This window comes from Patiria miniata, unplaced genomic scaffold (genome assembly GCF_015706575.1).
Source record: "Patiria miniata isolate m_02_andy unplaced genomic scaffold, ASM1570657v1 HiC_scaffold_4, whole genome shotgun sequence".
Taxonomy (NCBI): Eukaryota; Metazoa; Echinodermata; class Asteroidea; order Valvatida; family Asterinidae; genus Patiria; species Patiria miniata.
Window position 1 is genome coordinate 3402335 of NW_024037071.1, and position 11732 is coordinate 3414066.

At 36.5% G+C, this 11732-nt stretch overlaps 1 protein-coding gene across 2 annotated transcripts; it reads right to left on the reverse strand.

Moving 5' to 3' along the window:
* Window positions 1-1160: 1160 nt before the first annotated feature.
* LOC119739707 (ras-related protein Rab-24-like) lies at window positions 1161-11728 on the reverse strand. 2 transcript variants are annotated; one of them, XM_038214735.1, is made up of 9 exons: window positions 10819-11728; window positions 9672-9704; window positions 7320-7388; window positions 6090-6168; window positions 3934-4001; window positions 3465-3564; window positions 2933-2983; window positions 1854-1913; window positions 1161-1367 (listed from the first exon to the last, which is right to left on the reverse strand). In XM_038214735.1, exons 1-9 carry the CDS (start codon window positions 10936-10938, stop codon window positions 1303-1305), a joined length of 645 nt encoding a protein of 214 aa, XP_038070663.1. In that variant the 5' UTR covers window positions 10939-11728; the 3' UTR covers window positions 1161-1302. The 2 variants fall into 2 exon arrangements, with proteins under 2 accessions (XP_038070663.1, XP_038070664.1); XM_038214736.1 differs by lacking the exon at window positions 9672-9704.
* Window positions 11729-11732: the final 4 nt, after the last annotated feature.

Sequence of the window (11732 nt, forward strand, 5' to 3'; positions counted from 1 at the left end):
CCTTGCACTCCCCCCTCCCCCTTCCAACCCCCCCCCCCCTCCATCCCCACATGTGTCTGTGGTGACTGAAGAGCATTAGTAATCGGGCTTCATGGCACACCATGAAAATTAAAGAAGAAAACAAAAAATATACTGAGATCCTTTTGCTCGTCAATCGTTCAACACAATCTGTGAGTACTCAGCGTTAAGCTGTACGGCGGATCCTGCTTGCGATTTGGAAACTGGAATTTTCAGGGCAACTAATTCAGAATGAGTTCAAGTAAAGGAAAAGTATGGGCAAACCTATTTTAATGGATTCACAGCATGTGATAAATCACACCAAAAAAATACAAACTTCTTGCAGTTTAGCCTCTCGGTTGAAAAAAAGTTTCTTACATTCTGTTGTTTCAACTTTTTGTCTATAAATTCTTTCTCGGGGAAAACCAGCCCTAGTTAAGTTTTAATGGAATGAGAAACAAAATCATTACACCGTAGAAGATGAACATTTTGGATTTTCCAGATGTCATGTTAAAAATTTGCAATTCAGTAATTGAATAGCTAGGCTGGGCTCAAACCTTTTCATTTCATCTTAGTTTCTGAATCCTTCTGATTGTCCTTTTCCTTAATTTTGCAATCACCTACAGCGAGCTTGCGTAATTTTCCGGTTGACAGCTATTTCTTGGGGGAAAAAGCAAACAAACAACCAAACAAAAACATGAACTAAACCAAGATAAGTCCCTAGTGTCCAATAGGAGAATTGGATAACATTTCCTGAAGCCCCTGAATGTAAACATCGAGTTGGAAAGGTCTTTTTGTTTGTTTTTGTTTTTGCTTATGATGGGACAAGCACAATGAGCACTCTTCCTATCATCACAAAACAATCAACATTTGTGATGCGATCAAGCTAAATGAGTCGTTTATCAGGAACTTTCACTTGGAGATTTCACTTCATCACGTCTCTTGGTGTGCCGACTTCCATAATTTTTGAACAAAAAATAGTATCAGCATGTGGTTTTCACAGCAGTAATGCTGAGATTGTGCTCTTTTCCAAACTGTAAGAATTTTTTTTTACCAGGGTCGACAAACGACTCACTTAGCTTGATGGCATCACATTTGTAGTTTGGGCAGATCACTCATTAGTCATTGGCACTGTTACAAAAAGTCTAAAAGTGTGAATCTAAATTGATCAAAGTCCTCCATTCCCACAATTTTTCGATTACTCGTTTTCACCTCTGTGGTGCAATTTCATAAGACATTGGTGTAACTGTGATTCTTACTGAACGGTCATGTGACACGAGTCAGGTGACTGCGTCAGGTGACTGGCTAGCAGGCACAATCCGCTTTTTTCGGCTTGTCAGTCAAGTTAAGAGTCTTCGGGACTTCAGGCGCTACAAGAAAGGTAAAAAGGAAAACAAAAACAAAAGAAAATGTACGTGATGTTTTTAGCCGACGACACGGGGTTGAAACGTTCAAAACTCTTATTGCTCAAAATGGATTAACCCTTAACCAGAGCCCTCACATAGGGGCGGTGGGATAAGCGAAGCAAATACTTTTCTCAATATCAAGAAAAAATTGGACTTTCATACAAGTACAATGAGGTGTTGGGGTCAAGCTCAGATCCAAAACTAAATATACTTTGCATGAACTTGATTAAAGACGTTTCAAATTTAGGTCAACTTTATTTTAGATCAGAAAGACATGTGATGTTTAATTTTTAATATTAAAGGTGAAATGCAAGGCATGTCTAAACATTTTGTGAAATTGTCAATTCTCATAGTAATATGAATTTTTGAATTATGCCAAAAATGTGAATTGCTGTCTTTTTTGCTGAGAAGTATTTGATTTGTTGTAACCAAACAATTCTGAGTACTTACCTGCATCATTATTCCTAGGTTCTTTGACGTAATCTTGAGCTATTTTAAAGAATAGTTCTTCTGCAATTAGAAAAAAAAACAAAAAAACACTTCAGTAAAAACAGCCTCAATCCTCCAAAATCATTCATTATTTTGTGAATTTCTTCAGTGGAGGGATGACTACTGCCTCAATAAACCTCTGTACTGATGATGCCAGACGTTGTTTACATGTAAGCCAGTGGGGGCCCACGGTCCACTGAGCGTCATAGGAAACACACGTAAACAAAGTGTGACATCATCAGTACAGAGGCTTATTCTTCAAAATCTTCCTATTATAGTGGCGCGGATGATATCTAGAAGCAGTGCAGAACTGCAGATAATGTCTAGCATAATGAAGGCTGGACATAAAAGTGCAGGGAACAGCTTAAGATATTGACACAATGCATCCTCCAAAATCATCCGACACTTTTCTTGGCACACGGTCTCAATCTCCCAAAATCCTCCAAAACCACCTGGCTGATTTTGGAGGATCGAGGAGGCCGAAAAAAAGTGTTAAAGGGAAAATACATCATTTGCTTTTGCTGTAATTTTCAGAAATGGATGGAATTGGGGGGTTGGAAATATATAGCAAATATAGTTACACTGACTTTTTTGAGGTTTTGGGTTCGAAAATGCAATAAAAACCAAGAAAAACAATCATTTTCCTGTAGTCTGGTTCCCCGACTCCATATAAGAAGAAACAGAGCAATTTACATACATTGGGGAATTGTAAGGTCAGGGAACCAGTCTAGCTGGCTCGTACCCGTTCATATGTTTGTAATCAATTGCAAACAAGTGCGATGGTCAATTGGGGCCAGTATTTGAAAAAAACAGTTTTTTCCAACGCTGATCGGCCGATCAGCGTTGGAAATTGATACAAAAATACCAGCTTTCTTGAAAATGACAGTACACCAGGTGCCATGATTTTACAGGATGCTTTACACTGTCATTCACTAACAGTCCAGCAAGGTATTTCAAAATGATTTGGTAGTTTTATTTTTTGATGTTTGCAAATGTTGTATTTTCCCTTTAATAAAATATTGCTATGAGACAATACTTACTGATTTGGTGACCAGTTTTACTTGATGTTTCAAAAACTTCCGCCTTGAGTTCTGTGCAAAAAAAAAATGAATTCCTAAATTAGTGCATAATGTTGTAGACAAAAAATACTTTGTTGGCAATACTTGTTTTGGCACACAAAGTAAAAAGATTTCTTCATTCTCTGGATGATCCCAAACACCAACAAGAATTTGACCCAACACAAAATAAGTCAAAACGAGTCTCCAAAACTGTTTTTGATGCAAGAGACCCCCCCAAACAAAAACAAAAACAAAAAAAATCACAAATAAAGCCAAGCACATAATGTCCATATTCATCCGATGTCAGACTAAGTGATATATCACAATCTAAGTATGCTCCATTGATAAACAATTACATAAAACATTAAAAACTGTTCCTAGTTAATACTCATATTGTGGTACCTGATCACACCCTGTATGAACACATCACGATGTAACATTTTTAACTATTGCTCTAGCAAACGAGGTCAAAAAGCCCACCACATGGGAAGGGGTTAGCCAAGTATTGAAATACCTTCTGCATAATCCGTTACACTGTGATAATCCACCTGTCGCCTGCTCTTGTCATTCTCCACGAGGTCAAACTTGTTACCGGATAAATAAATCTTGCAGAACTGGAAACAAAAAAATAAAATTGAAAATTAATAGTCACAACCAAGCCCAAATTTACTGGTTAGCTAAATACCAGTGTCCATTTTAACACTGATGTAGGATCAGTTAAATATAAAAAAACGTGCAATAAAAAAGTAATAAAGTAGTTACACACTAATTAACTATTTTTCTTGACCCTCAGATTTTGACCAATCCATGGGCATCTACTGTCAGTGACTCTGGCACCTGACAGCAATCAACCAATCAGCAGCCTTGTCAGTTCTCAGGAACAACTCTGATTGGATGTCGTGCAGGGTTGGAAAACTTTACTTTACAAACCACTGTCAAGTTTACAAACAATGTATAAACTTTAAAAAAAAAAAAAGTATTACCTCTTCGTTCCTTTTCAGCTCTTCTACCCAGAACTTTGCCCTGTCAAAACTTGTTCCATCTGTTAAATCTGAAAAAGTAAAGCATACAAATTACTTTAACATCAACGACGAAGGATTGCCAATATAGGACCAGATTAATATACTAGCAATTTGGTAGGAAAAGCGCTGATGTTGTTTTCCTAAGGTCAAAACCTTTAATGCCATTTCAATCTGTTATTTTTGTTCAAACAAACTGACTGGTGGTGAACAGGAAAAACTAAAAAGATTTAGCATTTTAATAAAATGGAACAAATAGGAAACAGTCAGTAGACGGTTGTCCACAACGGCAAGTCAAGGAACATTATCTTTGAAAAAAAATATATAGAGAGAGAGCTTTAGGGGTTAGAAAACTACTGATTATTCAAAACGTTCATCTGCGTAACAAAATTAATTTGGTATTGTGAAATTTGGTATTGTGAAGCATGTTAATTTGTTTTGAAAATGTAACAAAGCACTAAAGAATTCAAGCAGTCATTTCACTGTGTTGAAAAAGAGCCAAAAAATTCCCAGAACAAGTTTTTCAATTTTTGTTTATCCTATCTCCCTCCACAATTCTGTTTGCCAGAAGCATTCGGCTAGGTAGCTATACCGTGCAGTAAAAAGAACGACACATTCTTTGTATTCAAACAAATATTTGAACCTCAAGGGTTATGGGGGGCCGGGGCCCAATTTCATCACGTTCATGGATTTGCTAACCACAGAATTCTAAGCTTATCGTCACAATTCTGTGTTAATAGCGCCAGCAATAAATTCTGTGTTAATAGCGCCAGCAATAAATTATGTGCTAACCAAAAGCACAGGTAGTTACGCAATGTAGGCATATAAGCCAAAATCCCTCGCTAACCTGTGAAATATGCTAACCGTAAGCACCGAATCGTCTGTTACAGAAAGCAAGGATTTTTTTGCTTATTACGGTAAGCAGAACCACGGAATTCAGATCAGGCTGCACAATCTTGAATTTACCAAAACATTCGGAAACTAGAAATATGATTCTGGTATTTGCAGGTGAAAAAGGGTTCAGCAAAATTGCTTAAGGAGGTGGGTAATTCTTTAAATAAACCCAGACAAGGCTTTTGGAACTTTGCACAACTACACTTTACTGACCTTTGTTCCCATAATTGCATGCACATGCATACAATAGTATTGACTTGGGAACAGCGACAACGAACAAGGTTATCAAACCATTTGATTAATATCATGTTATAGTTTCATATTTTTCAAACAAATTATGAATCATTCCTTCATGTTACTTATTCATAAAAAGGTTTTTTTTTAGATTATCATGGTAGTTTCATATTTTTCAAACAAATTATGAATCATTCCTTCATGTTACTTATTCATAAAAAGGCTTTTTTTTTTTAGATTATCATGGTAGTTTCACAAGTAGTTTCAAGTGTATTTTGAACAAATTGTTTCATTTTGCATTTGCTATTTCCTCCTTGTCCAGTAGTTGACATTTTTTTTGCGAAGAAACCGTATAGATGCCATCACCGTTGTGCAAACAAGCACTTATTATCATGTTTAATCTTGTACAAAAGCATAGATACATGTACATGTATATGTCATTATGCTACCATCTTCAGTCAACACAGTCCTTTCAAATGTTTTAATGACTACATGTACACGAACATGAGAATTTTGTTATTGTTCTCTTTTCAAATTATTAAAGAAAATGCATTTATCGGTACTGGGTTGTTTTTGTAAGTTTTTAGTGTTTTAAAATTTGTAAACTGCAACGAAGAGAAATACAAACTTTTGTTCCAAGATGTTCTTGCCCCTTATCAAGTTTTCTATTGACTTATTTGATTCACTGTTTCTTTATACTTTGTAAGTATGAAAATGCTGATCCAATATTCAACACAACTTGCTTTCACTAGGTTTGATTTTCTCTGCATTTCAATGGAACAGCTATACATATGAGCAGGGAAAGGGAACATGTGGAACTAGTTATTTTCTTCCAACTGGTACCAATATCCATTATCCCATTAATCAAAGTGATCTGATTCCATTACTGCTGATGGATGTCACGAACCTATAAGTTTTAAAGGAAAGATTAAACGCGACTCCATCTCACATTTATTTTTGGAGGGGGAGGGGGGAGGGATGCAGTCACTTACCATAACATACTATGGCAGCCTTTGCTCCTCGGTAGTAAATTCTACTCATGGCTTCGTAGCGTTCTGATCCGGCTGTGTCCTGATAATACAGAAAATACGGGAAAGAAATTCAGAAATCCCAAATGATTTCGCAGATTATATTCAATACTGCCCCCTACATGAATCAAATGCTGACTTCGTGAATTCACAGCACACTGTACAATAAACACAAATTATCACATGTAATAAATTAACACATTAGATTTCATACATTTTTAGATCATAAGGACAGCTCTTGCACACGCTTTTGCTTTGTTTGCTTTTACTTTGAGATTTATTACGTAAGGTTCTGTTATTTTTGTCCTGCTGGTCTGACAGCCCTGGTCTGTGTAATCCATGCATCACAATGCATTTGTGAACTACGTGAAGTTAAGGAGATCCAACTTCCTGTCAAAAAGGAAATATTCAACCATCAGGATGTTCACACAGTATTTTATCCAATTAGAAAAATCAACCTTGGCTTGGGAAATGTAAATTTTTCCCAATAAAAGGAAATGTGATAAAAAAAATACAAAGGATTTTGATAGGTACAATACAATCTGAAACGGACATAAATATGCGTCTGTGTATCTGGGGCTGTTTTTTTGTCAGTTGAATGGCTTGCTGAAAGTTACTCTCCTTTGCTGTTTTTGAGTTTTACACCGAAAAAAAAACCCTTTAATTGCTATTTTTCTAGCAATACAAAAGTAATTCGCTCTGAATGCAACATGAAACAAAACAAAATCAGCTACAGTTTAGTTATGGAATATTTACTTCATAAATTTCAAATTATTTGTGACCCGATGATAATTCAGGTGTACCTTTTTGTGCAAAAGCAACCCAAATTAAAAACATATTTTCAGAGGGTTGAAAATGCTCAAAATAGATAGAAACAAAAAGCTTTTTCCGTTTAAATAAATTATAAAAATTGAAGTTTCTTTAAGAGAAAAAAAATTGAACAAGTTGGAAAGCAAGTAAAGAGATTTTGTAACATAAAGAGAATAACTCACTAAAATAAATTCTAATAATGACATAAACCGTTAAAGAAAACTTGAATTACAAACATGACATATTGACAGTACATTGTATAATTTATTTATCAGCCAATGAGTATCAAGGGGGAGGGGCTGGGGAAGTTCCTCCTCCCCTCCTAAGCTCCTCCCCTTTCCATCTCCTTTCATCTCCACCCTCCTTTATAGGACCAGAACTTACCCATATTCCCATGGTAACTGTTCTGCTGTCCACCTCAATTTTCTTAGCACCGAATGCTGCACCAATTGTCTGTGATAAAAAGATACTTGTTAGCAACACGTTCACATACCGAAATATTAAACTTGAGAATAATGAACAGTCTTCTTAGAACAAAACAGCGGGCTTGAGGACAGAGGAGGAAAGGGTTTTTTATTCGTTTGGAATCGAAATTAAACAAGATATCCAAGAAAGAATGCAGACTAAACAAAAATTTGCTGGGACGTTTAGAATGCAAACTTTTCCCACTCTTTTCAATGAGCCAAATATATTGAGTGCCATAATAAAATCATAAATATATCTTCAAAAACCAAATTTACGGTTGAGCAAAGAAAGTGATGGAAGCCAAAATCTGAAATTTGAATATTCATAGCACAATGAACATTGTTCAGTTGGTAGAACAATAAGTATGATGTTCCAGAGTTGGCAAATTTAAATTTCATTCCGGACGATTTTCAGGAATTGTAAGTTTCCCTATGTAATTTATTTTACATTCAAAAGAAGATGGAATATGGCGATTTTGAATTATAGCAACTTCCGCTGGTATTAAAAGGAGGCAAATGGATGAGAAAGAGACTTGTATGTGCAGTAAGTGACACAGCTCTTTGGGGAAAATCTCATTGGGAAAAAGCTCCTTAGGAACAATCTCATTAGGAAAAATCTCATTGGGGAAAATCTCCTAAGGAAAAAAATCCCATTGGGCAAAATCTCTTTAGGAAACATTGAGAAAATCTCAATGGGGAAAATCTCCTTAGCAACTTCCACTGGTATTAAACGGAGGCAAATGGATGAGAAAGTGACTTGTATGTGCAGTAAGTGACACAGCTCTTTGGGGAAAATCTCATTGGAAAAAAGCTCCTTAGGAACAATCTTATTGGGAACAAAATCTCATAGGGAAAAAATCTCATAGAGAAATATCTCATTGGGCAAAATCTCCGCAGGAAAACCTCACTGGAAAAAATCTCCTCAGGAACAGTCTCATTAGAAAAAAAATTTGGGAAAAAATCCTTGGGAAAAATTTCATTAGGAAAAATATCAAGCGGAAAAAAATCTTCCTTAAACATGCAATTTTAGTCTTGGTTCAAAGGCGGGATTTTGATTTTGCTACCCTTACTGCAGCTGGTGTCAAGTAAGTGTGGTCAAGCCGCTGTGGCAGTACAAGGCATTATCAACAAGATGAATCAAATTCTGTGCTGGGATTTTGGGCTCCCGCTCCCAAGATATTGCACCCATTATATTGCGTGCGTGTGTGTGGGTACGGGTCCAAGTGCCAAAGTTCCCAAGACTTGTTTTGCAAAGGACTGGGACCTTCTGCATGATGATGGGAAAAATAAAATTCCAGTCTTGAAACAAGACTACATATAATGCAATCCCTGCTTTACAACCATTCTATCTGTCAGTTGAAAACATTGAAAAGTTAGCCATGCTTTTGTCAAATTTGCTTGTTATGGTGAGGGGGGGGGGGAGGAAGGGGGCAGGAACACAGACTTCCTCATATGCATGTTTTGAAGACGTGAGCACTATTCCTAATATGACTAAGCTTTGACAGTGCACTTATCTGGAGTTGAATTCAAACAGAAAGATTACAACCCATATTATAGAATTAGAGTAGAAGTACATTGTACTTGGGGTCAGTTTGGCATTCTTGGCTGATACTTTATATTTGTAATGAGAAAGAGGAACTACATGTCCAAAAAACCACCCCCACAAGCTCAATAAAATGCAATAACATGTGAAAACAAACAACTTCAAAACAGAAATGAAACAAACAAAAAAGAAGGCCAAATAACGACAGTTCATCAACAAAACTTGTTTAAAAAAATGACTTTGTACAGGAGGATTGATATGCAGAATCTTTCTGCAAGTCCAACTTTATTCAATTTCTTTCTAACTATCCCAAATCCTTCAAAATCAAACATTGGTTGTGTAGTATTTTGATGGACTGAGAACTTGCAGCATTTCAAGAACAAAATATACATGGGCCGTGATGCATGTGCTCAATAGTACCCTTGGTTAGCTTGCATGTAGCTGCAGTGTAGGATTTTGAAGAATTTCAGAATCCCCTGCCAAAATTGCCTTGGGGGGATTTCAAATTTTGCAAAATCCTACTTTGTGAAAGAAATGTTCAGTCTTCTTGTTTGCTGGTACACATTTTCAATGAATCCAACCAACATTTCACAATTGATGATCTCAAGAAACAGTGGTGCTTTGGATAAACTCCACTAATCCGTTTACTGTACATGAAACCCTATAAGCTGTGCAAGGCAAGAAGAAAACAAAATCATGTCTCCCTTTCATGCTAATTGGCACACTTACTGGTGTATAAAATGGCCTTCCTTTGGAAGTTCTCTACAAATCAAAAGATAATAAATGACGTCAGTGACAAGAAAGCCTATGAGAAAACTTCTCACAGGATTCGTTCCAAGTGCTGTGAGCATTATACATGTAGTTCTGTATTACAGAAATTTTTTTTTTTGGTGATACAAGTTGTACTAACTCCCTGCTTATGTCCTATAGTTTTGTCAATCTTTATTTTCTTGAAATTAACACATGGTGTTTTCAGAGCTGAAATTGTTTTAGTTTTCTTTTGTTTGCACAAACAACAAGCATACAATGTATGTGAGAAAAATTAAATTCAGTTAAAATAATGCCCAGACTCCAAACAATGAACACACTATTTCTAAGCATGGTAATGATTTAAGATGGCACTTTCTCAATCAATTGTGACATCATGCAACTTACTACATGTATATGAATATACTTATTAATTTCAATCCAACATGCAAATCTGTCTTCAGACAGGGCTACCTGAAGTCAGTGTGCAGTGTGAAAGCATGCCAGACGATACATTCAAATAAAGTAGACGTGCTTTACAGCTCATACACTATTGGTTTTGAATTGGATTAGTCCTTCTGTTTTAGGCCAATTTCACACAAATGTCCAGAATTAGTGCAAAACAAAGTATACCAACAAAATATCTATAATCTAGGCTGTCTTTTGGACATCAATGAAAATTAGCACACTTTTGCAGTCTAGGCCGGTGAAAGCTACAGTGCTGTAGAGGCTACAACTAGTTTGCAATAACCAGGCATTGGCCTTGGGCAAGTGTGGAGAATAGACTTTATTCATGACTCAGCCATATTCAATTGAAAGCGAGGTGACTTCTTCATTTCTGGAACAAGCGAGCAGAAACAAAAGCAATGAAACAAAGGATCATTTACAAATTAATACCACTCTGCTCTGTCAATAATGTAAAATTTGCGATTAATCATACCCTAATGTTTTAAGCCACATTCAAAAATAAATTGAAGGTGAGGCTTGGAACGCACTCCACTCATACAATAGTCTGTCACCATCCCATTCAACAGCTTAAAATTCATAAAATAGATTCAGAGAACACGATCAAAAATGGCCTCCTCATGAGTAAGGTCTATTGGAGGTGGTTTAGGGATAATTTACTTACATTTTGGTAAGGAACATCTCCGTGGAATCTGTCGTGGAGATATCTCTCCACCAAACTTGTCTTCCCTCCATACTCTTTGCCGAGTAGCACGACTTTCAAATCCACACGACTTCCACTCATTCTGGCCACTTCTCTTGCTTGAATCCAGACCAAAATAAAACTATGTCGTCTTGTTCATACATGTAGTTCATAAAATGCACACTTGTTGGAATGCTTTTGAAGTTCAACTCAACTCAGTTGGATGTCTTCTGCCGATTGATCTGAATTTTTTTTTGCTGTCAACAGTGGTCAGGTATCTTCAATGTGACAACACGAACAGGCAAATATTGAGAATTCAGTTGGTGAACTTGATGTTAAGTTTGTTAAATTACTGTTCAGACATGGTGAATGTTTTCCTACTTTTAATTTCCATTTTTAAGTTTTAATTCCAGCGTTCAGTTCTCATAGGCATGATAGGTTTTGCACGTCACAGCAATCATATGGCATGTCAGGTGACAAGAATTAATCTAAATGGCACTTTACTTTTTTTCAGGCTTAATTGTTACTTGAGAAAAAAACCTATGGGATAAAAAAAACACTGTAATTCATACGTGCAACAAGAGTTGTTTGATGAGTCATCACCATGCACACACCAACTTGTACGGAATTACGAAAATCCGAGTGACAACTGTTCGTTCATCTGTCTACGCATTCACGTGTCGAAACGAGAGATTATTTCTTGCCTTTTTCTGAGTCGGTTGACAATTCCAAGTGGCTTTCAAGATGGTAAGGGGTCTCTGCTCTTTCCTTCAGCCATATTATGAGAGTCAAAAGAGTGGCAATTTGTTCTGAAAACGTAGCATTTCTGTGAAAGTTTCGCATCAGACCGACGACTCGCCCTCTTTGCTCGTGTCAAAGTTCAATTGGCAAAGTTA